General features: G+C 57.2%; 1 protein-coding gene across 2 annotated transcripts; it reads right to left on the reverse strand.

Annotated features, from left to right (window-relative positions):
• Window positions 1–858: 858 nt before the first annotated feature.
• On the reverse strand, window positions 859–13,097 carry IL4I1 (interleukin 4 induced 1). Of its 2 annotated transcripts, XM_030821098.1 has the most exons (8): window positions 8,009–8,601; window positions 7,315–7,349; window positions 6,982–7,220; window positions 6,234–6,346; window positions 5,433–5,634; window positions 2,612–2,680; window positions 2,178–2,314; window positions 859–1,805 (listed from the first exon to the last, which is right to left on the reverse strand). In XM_030821098.1, the coding sequence occupies exons 2-8, from the start codon at window positions 7,325–7,327 to the stop codon at window positions 875–877; spliced, it is 1,704 nt and encodes a 567-aa protein (XP_030676958.1). In that variant the 5' UTR covers window positions 7,328–7,349; window positions 8,009–8,601; the 3' UTR covers window positions 859–874. The 2 variants fall into 2 exon arrangements, with proteins under 2 accessions (XP_030676958.1, XP_030676957.1); XM_030821097.1 differs by lacking the exons at window positions 7,315–7,349; window positions 8,009–8,601 and adding an exon at window positions 12,791–13,097.
• Window positions 13,098–14,787: the final 1,690 nt, after the last annotated feature.

Here is a 14,787-nt window from a genome sequence, read left to right on the forward strand (position 1 = left end):
TGGGCTCTGACCTGGGTGGGGAGGGGATGGTGGCTGGGCAGAGCCTGGGGTGAATGATTGGGGTTTGTGGAGGCAGGGCTCCCTGAGTTGCCTGATTTGTTTTTTTTGTTTTATGAAATGGAGTCTTGCTCTGTCGCCCAGGCTGGAGTGCAGTGGCAGATCTTGGCTAACTGCAGCCTCTGCCTCCCGCGTTCAGGCAATTATCCTGCCTCAGCCTCCTGAGTAGCTAGGACTACAGGCATGTGCCACCACACCTGGCTGATTTTTGTAATTTTGGTAGAGATGGGGTTCCACCATGTTGGCCAGGCTGGTCTTGAACTCCCGACCTCAGGTGATCTGCCTGCCTTCGCCTCCCAAAGTGCTGGTATTACAGGCGTAAGCCACCGCGCCCGGCCTGATTTGGGGATTTTGGAAGGGGACAGGGTGCTCTGGGCTGCGGCTGCGACCTGGTAGCTGGGTGCGAACACTTCCCGGACATAACCAAGGTGAGAGGGCCTGCAGAGATGTACTCTGGGGAGCCTGCCCTCCCAGCTGCTCCTTGTGAGAAAAATCACCTCCTGTTCAGCCACTGTCAGCCGGGCTTTCTGTTACTTACATTAGGGCCCATCTGTGCTTCAGCCTCGTGACAGAGGTAGTCGCTGTGATTGCCATTTCCCGGTGGTGCAGGGCGTCCTTCCGGTTCCCTCTGTGCGCACCCCACCCACCCTCCTATGGAGCCCCACTGTCCAGGAAGAAGTGAGGGGCAGATTCTTGGGGGTTCCAGGATGGGCGTGGCACCTGCTAACTGCAGGGCTAGTGGTTCCGATGCAGGCAAACTGGGGAAGTAACTGAGCCACGGGGGAGGCTGGACCACACGGCTTTTTCCGAAAATACTTTAATGCGAGGTCCTCGTGTGGGTCGTGTTTTGGAGAGATAACTGGCCTTGGACTGGAGGATAGCTGCCCTCTTCCTTTGCCAGGTCATGCGAGGGGCTGCCGGCCACCCCATGCACATGCCCTTGCCCCTCCATGTCGGACGCGTGCCCCTCGGGGCTGGCCGTGTCCGATGCAGGCCCCTTCCGGCTGTTGATCTTGATGGCGGCGCGCAGCGCCGACTTGACCGCCGTCTCCACCCAGCCGTGCGGGTAGGCGGTGTGCTCGCCGGCAAAGTAGATGCGGCCATAAGGGACCGTCCAGTAATCCTTTTCGGTTTGCCAGAGCGCCGGCGGCTGTACCACGAAGCCACCCTGGCTGTGCGGGTCCTCCGCCCAACGCTTGACGACGCCGGTGCCGTCCCAGAGCTGGCGCACGACAGGTCCGTGCAATGCTGCCACGTCGTCGAGCGCCAAGCGCAACGCCTCTTCCCGGCTCAAGCCGGCGAACGCTGCAGCCGCGTCCGACCACGTGTACGAGGCCAGCAGCAGCGCGCCCTCGCGCGGCGGCGGGTAGAAAATCATGCGCGACGGGCGATCGGTGTTCGAGTGGCCGCCTTCAATGTGCTCCTCGCGCCAGAAGGGCCTGCGGAAGCTGAGGAACACCTTGGTGGCCGGCACATAGTGCAGCCTCCGCAGCGCCTCCTGCATGTGGCGGGGCAGCGGCGGCGAGAAGGTGATGCGCTTCACCGCCGGTCCGCTCGCCGTCAGCAGCACCACGTCGGCCTTCAGCACCTTCAGATTCCGCGCCGGGGGAGAGGTCTCGATCTTCACGTGCACATCGTGCGGCCCCTGGGTCATCGCCACGACGGGCGCGTTCAACAGCACAAGCCCGGACAGCGAGCTCAGCAGCGCGCGCGGCAGCAGGTCCCAGCCACCCACGATGCGGCTGTACCTGCAGGCGGGGCGGGGCGGGGTGGGGGCGTGACCTGGGCTCTGCGGCCCTGCCCCTCCGCCTGGCCCCACCCACCCCGGCAGCTGGCCCCTATGGGCACCGGCCTGCTCCCCCGTCATCCACCTCTCCCGACCCCGCCCGTCCCTGACATCCCGAAGGCCGCAGGAGTAGTGGATTGTGTCACCAGGGACCCCACCACTTCTCCCCTAGGCCGTGTCCTTTATCTGGGAACGCTTAGCCCCGCCGCCATCTATTAGGCCACGCCCTTCACAACAACTCCGCCCCCAGACCCAGAGGCTCCTCCCACTCCCTGCTACTTTCCCTGAGTGGCCCCCGCCCGCCCCTCCCCTGCCCGCCAGCCCCGCCCCTTACTGGAGTCTGTCGCTGAGGCAGCTGTGGGCCCGGAGGGCCTCGGCGAAGCTGAGATAGAAGAAGCCATCCTCGGACATCACGTCTCCCAGAAGCTGCACGGCCGGCCGGCTGAGGTTCCCCTCCCCAAGGAGATATTCCTGCAGGTTGGACACAGGCCGAGATCAGGGCCCAGGCAGGCTGCACCCCCGAGAGAGTCCCTCCGCAGCCGGGCCTCCTGGTCCCATGACATGTCCTTGGACCGTAGGATCCGGTCCCCGCTCTCTGACAGATGAGGGAAACGGCAGTCCAGAGAGGGGGCGTGTCCAGCCCCCGGGTCAGGCAGGAAGGCGGTGGCAGGACTAGGGTCCCAGGTACCCGCCTTCTGACTCTCTGGGGAAGGCCTCATGGTCACTCTCTTTGCCCTGCGTCTCAGCAGAACCAAGGGCCCCACTTACCAAGAGCGTGTGCCTTTCAAACTTCTTCATCGCCTTTCTGCAGCCCAGTGCCTTGAGGTCTTTGAGGGCCTGTTGTGGAAAAAGCGGACATGGTGCTGAGCTGCCCGGGCAGCCAGGGTGGAGGCCGGGCCTGGAGCCCACACCCCGCTTCTCCCCGTGGTTCTGCCCACGGCCGGCCATTCACCACTCTCAAGCCCCTGGGCATTTGCCCACACCGTGCCCTCCGCCTTGCTCTCCACGGCAACTCAGATGCCACTACTCCTCCGATCTTCCCAAACTGTTAACGCCGCCTCATCCCCCCTCATTCGGCTGGCCCAGCTGGTCACAGCTCATCCTGGTTGGGTGTTATTTTGCCTATTTCTCAGCCAGCCAGCCAGACTGTGAGCTCCATGGAGGCAGGAATGTGGGCAGCTGGAGAGGAGATTGGGAGACGGTCCCAGGCGTGCTGTGTCCTGCCTGGGGCTCAGTGATTATTTGTTGCCTGAATCACTGTGGCCACGGACAGAAGCTGGTCCCCTGTGCCATTGGTCAGCACTGACAGGGCATGATGGCTGAGAAGTTTACCTACCATCTGTCCCCTGCCCACAGCCCTCCTGTGGCTCCCCAGTGCCTGGAGCCACAGAGTTTGTGCCCCTCAGCCTCATGTTCAAGGCCCCTGCTAGCCCCTCAATGTCTTTTTTTTCTTTTTCTTTTTCTTTTTTTTGAGACGGAGGGTCACTCTGTTGCCCAGGCTGGAGTGCAGTGGTGCCATCTCAGCTCACTGAAACCTCTGCTTCCCAGGTTCAAGTGATTCTCCCACCTCAGCCTGCCAAGTAGCTGGGATTACAGGCGCCCGCCACCACACCTGGCTCATTTTTGCATTTTTAGTAGAGACAGGGTTTCATCATGTTGGCCAGGCTGGTCTTGAACTCCTGACCTCAAGTGATCTGCCCGCCTCGGCCTCCCAAAGTGCTGGGATGAAAGGCGTGAGCCACTGCGTCTGGCCTCAGTCCATGTCTTTTATGGCAGCTCTGGTTCTGTGAACAGTGTACAGTGCCCAGACCACCTGCCCTCAGGGCTCTCCCACCTACACATCCGGCACCTATTGTTTCCCTGCCTGTCTTTGCGTGGCACGCGAGTGTGCCAGTACACACACGAGTGTGTTCAGTACTTTGTTCAAATCTCACCCCCTCCCAGAAGCCTTGCTGTCCCCGTCTAATTTCAGGCTTCTTCTTGGTCCACCTGGCTTCCCCCTTCTGGCCAGGACCTCAGAGGGAAGGCGGTGCCCCTTCACTCACTCATGCATCTGACATCTCCCAGCCTCCTAAACCAGTCAGTGTCAAGGCATAGAAATGACCTGGACATGGCCCCCATCCTGGTCTAGAAGGGGAGATGGGCAAGTGGGCTCTGACCAAGTGGGCTCTGACCTGGGTGGGGAGGGGATGTTGGGTGTGGCCAGTTCCTCCCTAAAGGTACCAGGGAAGGCTTCCTGGAGGAGGGGACATTGGAGCTGGTTCTTGAGGGCTGAGCAGGAGTTCCTGTGTGGGGAAAGGAAAGGCATTCTGGGCAAGGGAGGGCAATACACAGGTATAGTGGGTGTGAGGAACACAGAGCTGGGGGCATGTGGACCACCACGAGGACAAAAATTCCTTAGAGGAGAAAAGAGCATGAGGCTGGAGGGGTGCAGAAGGGAAGGCCAGTCAGGGCTCAAAGCTGAGCCTGAAAAGATCAGACTTTGTCCTGGAGGCAGTGGGGAGCCACTAGGGGCTGTGAGCAGCATCGCTCTGGGTGTGTGGGAAGACGTTTCTGGTACCAGGCTGGGGAGACTGGAGCCTGGGCAGCTCGAGAGGAGGCTGGGGGAGGGTCCAGGGCAGAGGAGGAGGCCTGAGCTGGGGTGGGCAGAGGGGAGCAGGGCACAAGCGTCAGGGGGCAGGGGTGGGCACTGATGGTGGGGGAGGTGGGCGAGGAGGAGGTCAGGAGGAGCATGGCTCCTGGGGGTCTGCCCGTGACTGCGGGATGGTGGGGCCATCGTGAGATGGAGGCACGGGGAGGAGGAACAGGTTGAGCCCAGTGGAGCTAGAGGGTCCTGGGGAGGGACACAGATCAGGGTCTGGGGAGGCAGATGTCTCCATCAGCCCATGGATCTATGTTTAAGCCAGAGGTGGAGACTCGGGGGGTTATCCAGGACAGTGTGTGGGTGAAAGGGGAAGAGGCCAAAAGCTGATGCAGATTTGGGGTCAGCAGTGTTTATGGGGAAGCTAAAGAAGGGAGTTGGGTCCGGGGACAGTGGCTCATGCCTGTAATCCCAGCACTTTGGGAGGCCAAGGCAGGTAGATCACAAGGTCAGGAGATCAAGATCAGCCTGGCCAAGATGGTGAAACCCCGTCTCTATTAAAAATACAAAAATTAGCTGGGCGTGGTCGTGGCCGCCTGTAATCCCAGCTACTCGGGAGGCTGAGGCAGAGAATTGCTTGAGCCTGGGAGGCGGAGGTTGCAGTGAGCTGAAATGGCACCACTGCACTCCAGCCTGGGTGACAGAGTAAGACTCTGTCTCAAAAAAAAAAAAAAAAAAAAAAAAAAAAGAAGGTTGTTGGGAGATGACCCATATGCGTAGAAGCCCCTGGGCTGGCCCATTCTCATTCTGGGATTTCAGTGAGTAGGTCAGTGGTTAGACCTCAGGGCACACATCCCCTTGGTAGAATTTCCATCTCCATCAACAGGCGCCCCACCCACCCCATGGAGGGGACCCAAGGGATGACAGAGAGAAGAAAAGCAGGGCCGGGGCGAGCTTAGGAGGAGGACAGAGAAGTCAGGGCAGGAGGAGGATGCAGGCGGTACCCACCTGGTTGAGAGCCATCTGGTAGATGTCTTCGGGCGAGTGGCCCTTTTCCTGGGGGTGCAGGGCATAGCCCAGCTTCTCGGGCACCTTCTCCACCACGTAGTTGCGCAGCTTCACTTCGTGCACCAACGTCCATGTGTTCTTGTCGTACTGGGTGAAATTGGTCAGGTTGAGCCCCAGGCCCTGGCAGAGCTTGTGGAGGATCCTGATCAAGGGAGTGGGCGAGTGAGGGCCGGGCTCCAGTGGGGGTGGCCTGGTCCCTAGTGGGACTTGGAGAAGGGGGGTGGGAGGGGAGAGTAGCTGGGGACCAGCAGGAGGCTGGGGGTGGGGCTAGATTTGGGGTAATCAATGCTGGGGGATGGGAATGAAATGGGGACAAGGTTGGAGGCCTTAGGGCAGTACCAGGATTAGGGTTGGGTTAAGAGTGAGAATAGAGCCCAGATTAGAATTGGGAAGGGGGACAGAGTTTGGGTTGGATGGGGGTTTGAGATGAAGAAGGGGCCTGGAGCTGGAGTGCCTGAGGGTGTGGGGATGGTGGAGCTGCAGGCCTGCAGGGGCCAGCAGAGGAGCTGGCTTTTGCGCCAGGCAGGGCCAGCTGGGGGTCTGGTTGGACCAGGTGGTCCGAGCGTCGCCAGAGGCCCAGGGCTGGCGCTGGAGGCAAGACTGAGACGAGGATTAGGCGAAGGATGGGGTTGGAGGCTGGGTTTGGGAGTCAGAGTTGAAGTTCGGGCCTACTCTGGTGTGGGCATGGAGCTGGGGGGCTGGTTGAGTCTAGGCACACAGGTGGGTGGGTTGCCAGGTCACCTGTGAGAGCTGGGCATGCGCATGGCTCCCAGCTCCCCAATCCAGCCCGTGTTCTGGTCCCGGTAGGTGAAGATGCGGCCCCCGATCCTGTTATCTGCCTCCAGGATGGTGACCTGAGGGAGTCCGTGGGGCGAGGAGGGCACTTCAGCTCCACCCACTGACCGTTCCCTGCCCTCTACCACCCCGTGCCAGCCCCCTGCCTTCTTCTATCCCCACAGTGGCACAGATCTAGACTAGGAGAGGGTCCCCTTCTGTATGGGAGGTGGGGGAACAGAACTGAGTGAGCAGTTCCAGAGTGCAGCAGGAAGGCCACCGGCTAGACTGCAAAGGGACTTCCCAGCTCAGGGAGTTGGGAAATGACCCATATGTGTAGAAGCCCCTGGGCTGGCCCATTCTCATTCTCGGATTTCAGTGAGTAGGTCAGTGGTTAGACCTCAGGGCACACATCCCCTTGGTAGAGTTTCCATCTCCACCAACAGGCGCCCCACCCCAGGACAGAGGAGCTTTGAGCCAGTGAGACTTCCCTCTGGGATGAAAAACGTGGGACAGGAAAATCTAGGGCCTCTCAGTGCAGACATGTGACAGCAGGGGGCTTGGGCCTCACCCCCAGACCATGGGGAAAGATAGCCTCTCCCTCCACATCCCCACCCCCACCCCCTCAAGTAGGAATGGGGCCGGGTCCCTCTGCCCAGGGACTCCAGCCTGCAGCACAAGGGACTCCAGGTAGACTGCAAGCAGTGCTTCCCACCTTGTGTCCGGCATCGCTGAGCACCTTGGCAGCCACCAGCCCGGCCACACCAGCGCCAACCACAATCACCCTCTGGGGCTTCAGGGTCCGATTGAGCCCCCAGGTCACCACCTTGAGCAGCTGCTCATAGTCAGGATCCTGCATGCATTTCTCGAAGGGGTCCTGGCTGCGTTCAGCCTTCCAGTCCCGGGAGGCCGCCAGGCTGAGGAGGATGGGGACGAGGACGAGGAGGCGCAGGGCTGGGAGGAGGAGAACAGGGTCAACGGGTGGTGGCAGGTTGGGGGAGAGGGGTTCTACTCACTTGTCCCAGAGCCCCCTCCCCTGCTTACTCACCCAACGGGGCCATGACTCTTGGTGGGAGATGGCGTCTGGGGTGGAGAAGAAGCGAGGGCTATTGTGATTGAGGCCTGTGACCACTGTAGCCTGACTCTGTCTCCCATGCGCTGCCCAGCTGCTTGAGCCAGCCCTCCCCCAATCACTGTCCTCCTCTCTGGACCTGTGTCCCCCAACCCCATTCCTTCAGAGTCCCCTGGACCGTCCCCGCCTCCCTCCTCACCAGTCTCCACCTCTGCCACAGCTCTCTCGGGTTCCTGTCTCTTTCTCTTCTTTTCCCTCTTTCTTTTCTTTTCTTTCCTTTTTTTTTTTTTTAACAGTCTTTCTCTGCCATCCAGGCTGGAGTGCAGTGGTATGATCTTGGCTCACTGCAACCTCCGCCTCCCAGGTTCAAGCAATCCTCCCACTTCATCCTCCCAAGTAACTGGGATTATAGACACCCATAACCAAACCTGGCTAATTTTTGTATTTTTAGTAGAGATGGGGTTTCGCCATGTTGGCCAGGCTGGTCTTGAACTCCTGACCTCAGGTGATCCACCGGCCTCGGCCTCCCAAAGTGCTGGGATTGCAGGCGTGAGCCCTCGCGCCCAGCCTCTTTTCCCTCTTTCTCATCTCCCCCGCTCCTGACTGCTTCTCAGTCCCTATTTCTGTGAGTCCTGTCTCTCTGTCCCCCCACCACTGTCCATGTCACTACCTCCAGCTCTTGGTGACAGCAAGACAGCGCGGTCCTCTCCACTGCCCTCCACTGTCTCTGCTGTGGCCCTTTCTCTCCGCTTAAACTGGCAGAGCCCCGCCCACCCCTCCTTTTGGGAAACTGGCTGAGGGAAATGAAACTGGTTTCCTGGAGCTGCTCTGGTCAAATGCTCGGAGTCTAGTTGAGGTTGGAGAAAGGGGGTTGGAGGAAGTTAATCAGTCTATTCACTTCCTTTTGCCCCAGATAGTTCTGGGGTGGTTTGGAGGCCAGAAATAGATGCTCAGGTAACCGTGCCAACAACAGGGAATCCCCTTCGGCTTGCCCCCGTCCCTGATCACCGGGCCTCTTGTTTCTATCCTCCCCTGTGCTCTCTCCGCCTCCTTGATTCCCACAGCATGGAGACAGAGGGGCTACGGGTCCCTGGGCCAGGCCAATTTTCCCCTCCAGGTCCCTGTCCGTCAGGTGTCGCCGTGTCCGGCAGGGCCCCCCATGGTTCCACTTCCCTCTCCACTTGCCACCCAGAGCCTCAGTCTCCCCCTCCGTCAAATGGGTGTAGCAGTGGGGCTGGCAGCCTTGGTCCCAGGGTCAGGACGTGGGCTCTGAGCCCGCCCTCCCCTCTGTGGCTCCCGTCTACAGCTGTCAAATGGGGAGGTCACAGTGTTTTAGGACCAAGTGAGTCAATCCCGGCAGAGGGAAGCGCCCAGGCTTCACCCATCCCTGCTTTGAGAACCACCTCAGTGCTCAGGGCAGGGAGTAGAGCGGGACCTTGAAGCGGGTGGGGGTGGAGAGAAAATAGCAGGGACTTTCCTTGGGGTGGGGGAGAGGGAGCCAGGGGTTCAGTGAGGAGAAAAACCAGAGGGAGGCAGATTCTCTGTTTCAAGGGTCGGGTGGGGGTTGGGGGGCATTACCAAGAAGGAAGATGGGAAACTCCAGCGGTAAATCAAAGAGCGATGCAGTTTATGGCCAGGAGGGGCTGGGGGGTGAATGTGAGTAAGAAGGCACATGATGCAGGGGCAGGGAGGCCGTGGCAAAGGGAAATGATCAAAGAGCGATGCAGTTTATGGCCAGGAGGGGCTGGGGGGTGAATGTGAGTAAGAAGGCACATGATGCAGGGGCAGGGAGGCCGTGGCAAAGGGAAATGATCAAAGAGCTGGACAGTTCAGGGACTGAAAGAGCTTGGGTCAGCAAAAGTAGTGACGAGGGCCGGGGGTGGCTCACGCCTGTAATCCCAGCACTTTGGGAGGTCAAGGCAGGTGGATCACCTGATGTCAGGAGTTCAAGACCAGCCTAGCCAACATGGCAAAACCTCGTCTCTACTAAAAATATAAAAATTAGCCGGGTGTAGTGGCATACACCTGTAGTCCCAACTACTCAGGAGGCTGGGACAGGAGAATTGCTTGAACCCAGGAGGCGGAGGTTGCAGTGAGCTGAGATGGTGCCACTGCACTCCAGCCTCAGTGACAGAGCGAGACTCCATCTCAAAAAATAATTAAATAAATAAAAAATAGTAACAAGGCCTGGGTGCGGTGGCTCAGTGCTGTAATCCTAGCACTTTGGGAGGCCAAGGTGGGAGGATTGCTTGAGCCCAGGGGCTCGAGACCAGCCTGGCCAAGACGGCGAAACCCTTTCTCTAAAAAAGAAAAAAATATTAACAAAAATGTTCCCATGGCGATCACCTGCCTTGGGGGCCGCCTGGTGCTCAGGGCTTTGCACCCATCGTAACCCTCACAATGCTTGCATTTGAGGCCAGGCACAGTGGCTTACGCCTGTAATCCCAGCACTTTGGGAGGCTGAGGCAGGCGGATCACTTGAGGTCAGGAGTTCAAGACCAGCCTGGCCAAAATGATAAAACCCTGTCTCTACCAAAAATATAAAAAATTAGCCAGGCATGGTGGTGCACACCTGTAATCCCAGCTACACGGGACGCTGAGGCAGGAGAATCGCTTGAACCCGGGAGGCGGAGGTTGCAGGGAGCCGAGATTGCACCGCTCACTCCAGCCTGGGGGACAGAGTGAGATTCCGTCTCAAAAACAAACAAACAAACAAACAAAAAACCAACAACAATGCCTGCATTTGATAGTTGAGGAAACTGAGGCTTGGAGATGGCGAGAGGGTGGGACAGGAGGACCCTGGGGCACAGAGAGGGGAAAAGGCTTGGCCTAGGTCTCAAAGCTTCATTCACAGTGACATGTCAAGTATGAACGCGGCGGGATTGGGGCCTTATTCGCCTGTGCCTCAGCCTGGGTCCCACAGTGGGGAATGGCAGTGCTGGCATTCCTACCAGGTCAGGTGGGCCCCAGGTCCCCGGCCCCTGCCCAGCAGTTTGTTCAATCCTACAGCCGCATAACAGTGGAAACGACCATGGAAAGGGGTGGAGGCCCACAGCCAACTGGCTCCCAGGGCACGTCCCAGGAGTTTCTGGGTCCCCAGAGTGGGTGGGGCCCTGCACCAATCCCCTTGTCCTTATCACACAGGGTTGTTGCACAAAGCTCCTCTGGCCCGGGGCATATCATATGTGCAGCTCACCTTGGTGGACTTCTGGGTTGTTGTTGTTGTTGTTGTTGTTGTTTTTTTTTTTTTTGAGAGACAGGGTCTCGCTCTGTCACTCAGGCTAGAGCACAGTGGCACAATCACGGCTCACTGCAGCCTCAACCTCCTGGGCTCAAGCAATCCTCCCACCTCAGCCTCCCTAGTAGCTGGGACTACAGGAGTGCACCACCACACCTAGCTCTTTTTTTTTTTTTTTTTTTTTTTTTTTTGAGACAGAGTCTCACTCTGTCGCCCAGGCTGGAGTGCAGTGGCGCGATCTCTGCTCACTGCAAGCTCCGTCTCCTGGGTTCATGCCATTCTCCCGCCTCAGCCTCCAGAGTAGCTGGGACTACAGGTGCCTGCCACCACGCCCGGCTAATTTTTGTATTTTTAGTAGAGACGGGATTTCACAGTGTTAGCCAGGATGGTCTCAATCTCCTGACTTTGTGATCCGCCCGCCTCGGCCTCCCAAAGTGCTGGGATTACAGGCGTGAGCCACCACGCCCAGCCACATCTGGCTAATTTCTGTGCTGTTTGTAGAGATGGGATTTTGTTATGCTGCCCAGGCTGGTCTTGAACTCCTGGGCTTAAGCGATCCTCCAGCCTCAGTCTCTCGAGTAGCTTGGACCACAGGTGCACACCACCACGCACAGCTAAATTTTTGTACTTTTTCGTAGAGACGGGGCCTCGCTATGTTGCCCAGGTTGGTCTCAAACTCCTGGGCTCAGGTGATCTACCTGCCTTGGCCTCCCAGAGTGCTGGGATTACAAGCATGAGCCACTATGCCCAGCCCCTTTGAGCTTTTTTGTGCATTTCACATCATCTTCATTCAGCATGTATTACTTTTGTAATTAAAGAAAAAAAAACCCAATTAATGTTAGCTTCAAGCAATACATCAGACAGGCCAGGTGCCCCAAGTGAAGAGCAGAGGGCGCAAGTCAGCTGGCTCAGGACTGATGCCTTTCCAGAATGCTCTGTCGCCCAGGCTGGAGTACAGTGGTGCGATCTCAGCTCACTGCAACCTCCGCCTCCTGGGTTCAAGTGATTCTCCTGCCTCAGCCTTCCGAGTAGCTGGGATTACAGGCGCGTGCACCACCACGCCCAGCTAATTTTTGTATTTTTAGTGGAGACGGGGTTTCTCTATGTTGGACAGGCTGGTCTCAAAGTCCTGACCTCAGGTGATCCGCCCACCTGGGCGTCCCAAAGTGCTGGGATTACAAGTGTGAGCCACCATGCCCAGCCTCCAGAATCATTTCTGATAATACTAAGGAGATTGGTGTTCAGGTTAAATTAGGTTTAGGGATGAGGGTGGAATTAGGGAAAAGTGGTTTGGATAGGTGAGTGGGAGACAGGAGGGAGGGGAGGGGCAGGTGGAGGGAGCAGAGGGGAGGAAAGGCCCAGTCAAGTATCTGTTGACTTCAGCTGGTTTGGGGATATTCTGGTTTTTTGATGGAGTTTCTGGAAAACAAGGTTAATCCTCCCAGATAATGGTCTTTGGTGGGGCAAATCCTACCTTATTTGGTTGACTTCTAGAACCACAATGATGGTTTCGATGAGGTTTAGGTCATGTCTATACAGCAGCCAGGCACCTGGCCCCGGCCCCACTGGGGGCCTCATGGCCCATCAGGGCAGCTGATGCTGATGAGGGCTCCACAGATGTGCTGGGGACCAGGCCCCTGCCTTATGTATATACGCATTCTCTTCTCTGAGTCTGTCCAAAGACCCTAAGTGGTCAGTATTAAAACTGACTGGCCGGGCGCGGTGGCTCATGCCTGTAATCACAGCACTTTCGGAGGCCGAGGTGGGCGGGCAGATCATGAGATCAGGAGTTCGAGACCAGCCTGGCCAACATGGTGAAACCCCGTCTGTACTAAAAATACAAAAAAATTAGCCGGGCGTGGTGGCGGGCGTCTATAATCCTAGCTACTCAGGAGCCTGAGGCAGGAGAATTGCTTGAGCCCGGGAGGCGGAGGTTGCGGTGAGCTGAGACCGTGCCACTGCACTCCAGCCTGGGTGACAGAGCTAGACTCTGTCTCAAAAACAAAACAAAACAAAACACAAAACTTTCACCAAGGCTTCGGTGGGTGGGAGTCAGGGGGTCCAGTCCCAGATTGGGGAAGGGACTCAGGGATCGGAGGACAGAATTAGTGAGTCCCCCAATCTTTGGCCTGATCCCAGGACAGGGGCCCCCTTCCCATGGAACCCTCCTTCCTGTTTCCAGAACATCCCAGGGCCCCGGGTGGGGGCACTCACTGCATGGCTGCCTCTGGGGGGCTCTCTCAGCACCCATGGCCTTTCTGGTTAGCCCAGGACAGAAGTCATCGTTGGGCGTGTGCAGAATCAAGGTGAATGATGGTGGCTTTGTCCTTGTTAGTGGTGCCCTTGTTAGATCAGAGATGCCAAGTTCCTGATGTTAGGGTCAGAGCAGTTGGGAGGCTGTGAAAGGCAGGTCCCCCTTTCTTAGAAGTGTTTTATTATGGAAACTTTCAAACATCTAACACCAGAGTGAGCAGGGGATGAACCCAGGTGAATTCATGGCTTCACACAGCCCTTGTTTCACTCACATCCTCTCCCTCCCCTCACTGGATTTATTTTAGAGCAAATCCCAGACATCATGTTGTCTTCTTATTTTTTTGAGACCGAGTCTTGTTCTGTCACCCAGGCCGGAGTGCAGTGGCACAATCTCAGCTCACTGCAACCTCCACCTCCTGGGTTCAAGCGGTTCTCCTGCCTCAGCCTCCCGAGGAGCTGGGATTACAGGTACAGGCCACCACGCCCAGCTAATTTTTGTATTTTTAGTAGAGACAGGGTTTCACCATGTTGGCTGGGCTGGTCTCGAACTCCTGACCTCGGGTGATCCCTCCTGTCTTGGCCTCCCAAAGTGCTGGGATTACAAGGCTGAGCCACTGCACCTGACTACGTTTTGCTTTTTAAAAACTACAATAACACTATCATATTTTAAGATGGCAGCCATTTCTTTTTTTTCCTTTTCTTTTTTTTTTTTGAGATGGAATCTTGCTCAGTCGCCCAGGCTGGAGTGCAGTGGTGCAATCTCGGCTCACCGCAAGCTCTGGATGGCAGCCACTTCTTAATATCATTAAATCAATGTTCACGTTTCCTGGAATAGCTCATCATAAAACAACAACAACAACAACAGTTGGTTTAGGCCGGGCATGGTGGCTGACACCTGTAATCCCAGCCCTTTGGGAGGCTGAGGTGGGCGGATCATCCTAGGTCAGGAGCTCAAGACCAGCCTGGGCAACATGGTGAAACCCCATTTCTACTAAAAATACAAAAATTAGCCGGGTGTGGTAGCAGGCACTTCTGTAATCCCAGCTACTCAGGAGGCTGAGGCAGGAGAATCACTTGAACCCGGGAGGCAGAGGTCGCTATGAGCTGAGATCATGCCACTGCACGCCAGCCTAGGTGACAGAGTGGGACTCTGTCTAAAAAAAAAAAAAAAAGGCCAGGTGTGGTGGCTCATGCCTGTAATCCCAGCACTTTGGGAGGCCAAGATGGGTGGATCACAAGGTCAGGAGATCGAGACCATCCTGGCCAACATGGTAAAACCCTGTCTCTACTAAAAATACAAAAATTAGCCGGGTGTGGTGGTGAGCGCCTGTAATCCCAGCTACTCAGGAGGCTGAGGCAGGAGAATCGCTTGAACCCGGGAGGCGGAGATTGCAGTGAGCCGAGATCATGCCACCGCACGCCAGCCTGGGCAACAGAGCAGGACTCTCTGAAAAAACAAACAAACAAACAAAAAACAACAACAACAAAAACGGTTGGTTTGTCAAGATGCAAATCAGAGTCCATATTGCATTTGAGTGACATTGTCTTGGTCAGTAAGTGTCACTTTCAGTTCTGTGGATTCAAGGGAACTAGGGTATCTGATGTGACCCCAGGGCACCAGGTTAGTCCCCAACAAGGCAGCGCACCTGGTCTCCTTCTTGCCTCAGGAAACCTCTGGCGTTTGTGAGGGTTCAACCTGATGGTGTCTGGAGGGTAGACGGGACAAGGGCGCCCACGTGGGTCACTGTGTTTGGAGTCACCAGGGCCCTGGTGTGCAGAAGCCAAGGGTGTGGACCTGTGGGACAGGCAGAGGAACAGCTGGGGTCACCGAAACCTGGCTGAGGGGCTGGCTGCTGCACAAGAAGCAGACCTGGCTTCTGAGCGTGAGGGCTTTGCTCCCTGGGAGGTTCTGTGGAGAGCCGCTGCCCTGAGTCTGAGGGCAGATTTTTAAAGCACCC

Source organism: Nomascus leucogenys, chromosome 10, assembly GCF_006542625.1.
Source record: "Nomascus leucogenys isolate Asia chromosome 10, Asia_NLE_v1, whole genome shotgun sequence".
Lineage (NCBI taxonomy): Eukaryota > Metazoa > Chordata > Mammalia > Primates > Hylobatidae > Nomascus > Nomascus leucogenys.

What these genes read in the sequence shown, in the direction of transcription:
- IL4I1 (XM_030821097.1), bottom strand. Translation starts at nt 12,827, where the DNA reads ATGGGTGCTGAGAGAGCCCCCCAGAGGCAGCCATGCA. An exon ending in CGCATGCCCAGCTCTCACAG is followed by an intron (nt 5,635 to 6,233) that starts GTGACCTGGCAA and finishes TCCCTTGATCAG; the next exon opens with GATCCTCCACAAGCTCTGCC. An exon ending in ACCAGATGGCTCTCAACCAG is followed by an intron (nt 2,681 to 5,432) that starts GTGGGTACCGCC and finishes TTTCCACAACAG; the next exon opens with GCCCTCAAAGACCTCAAGGC.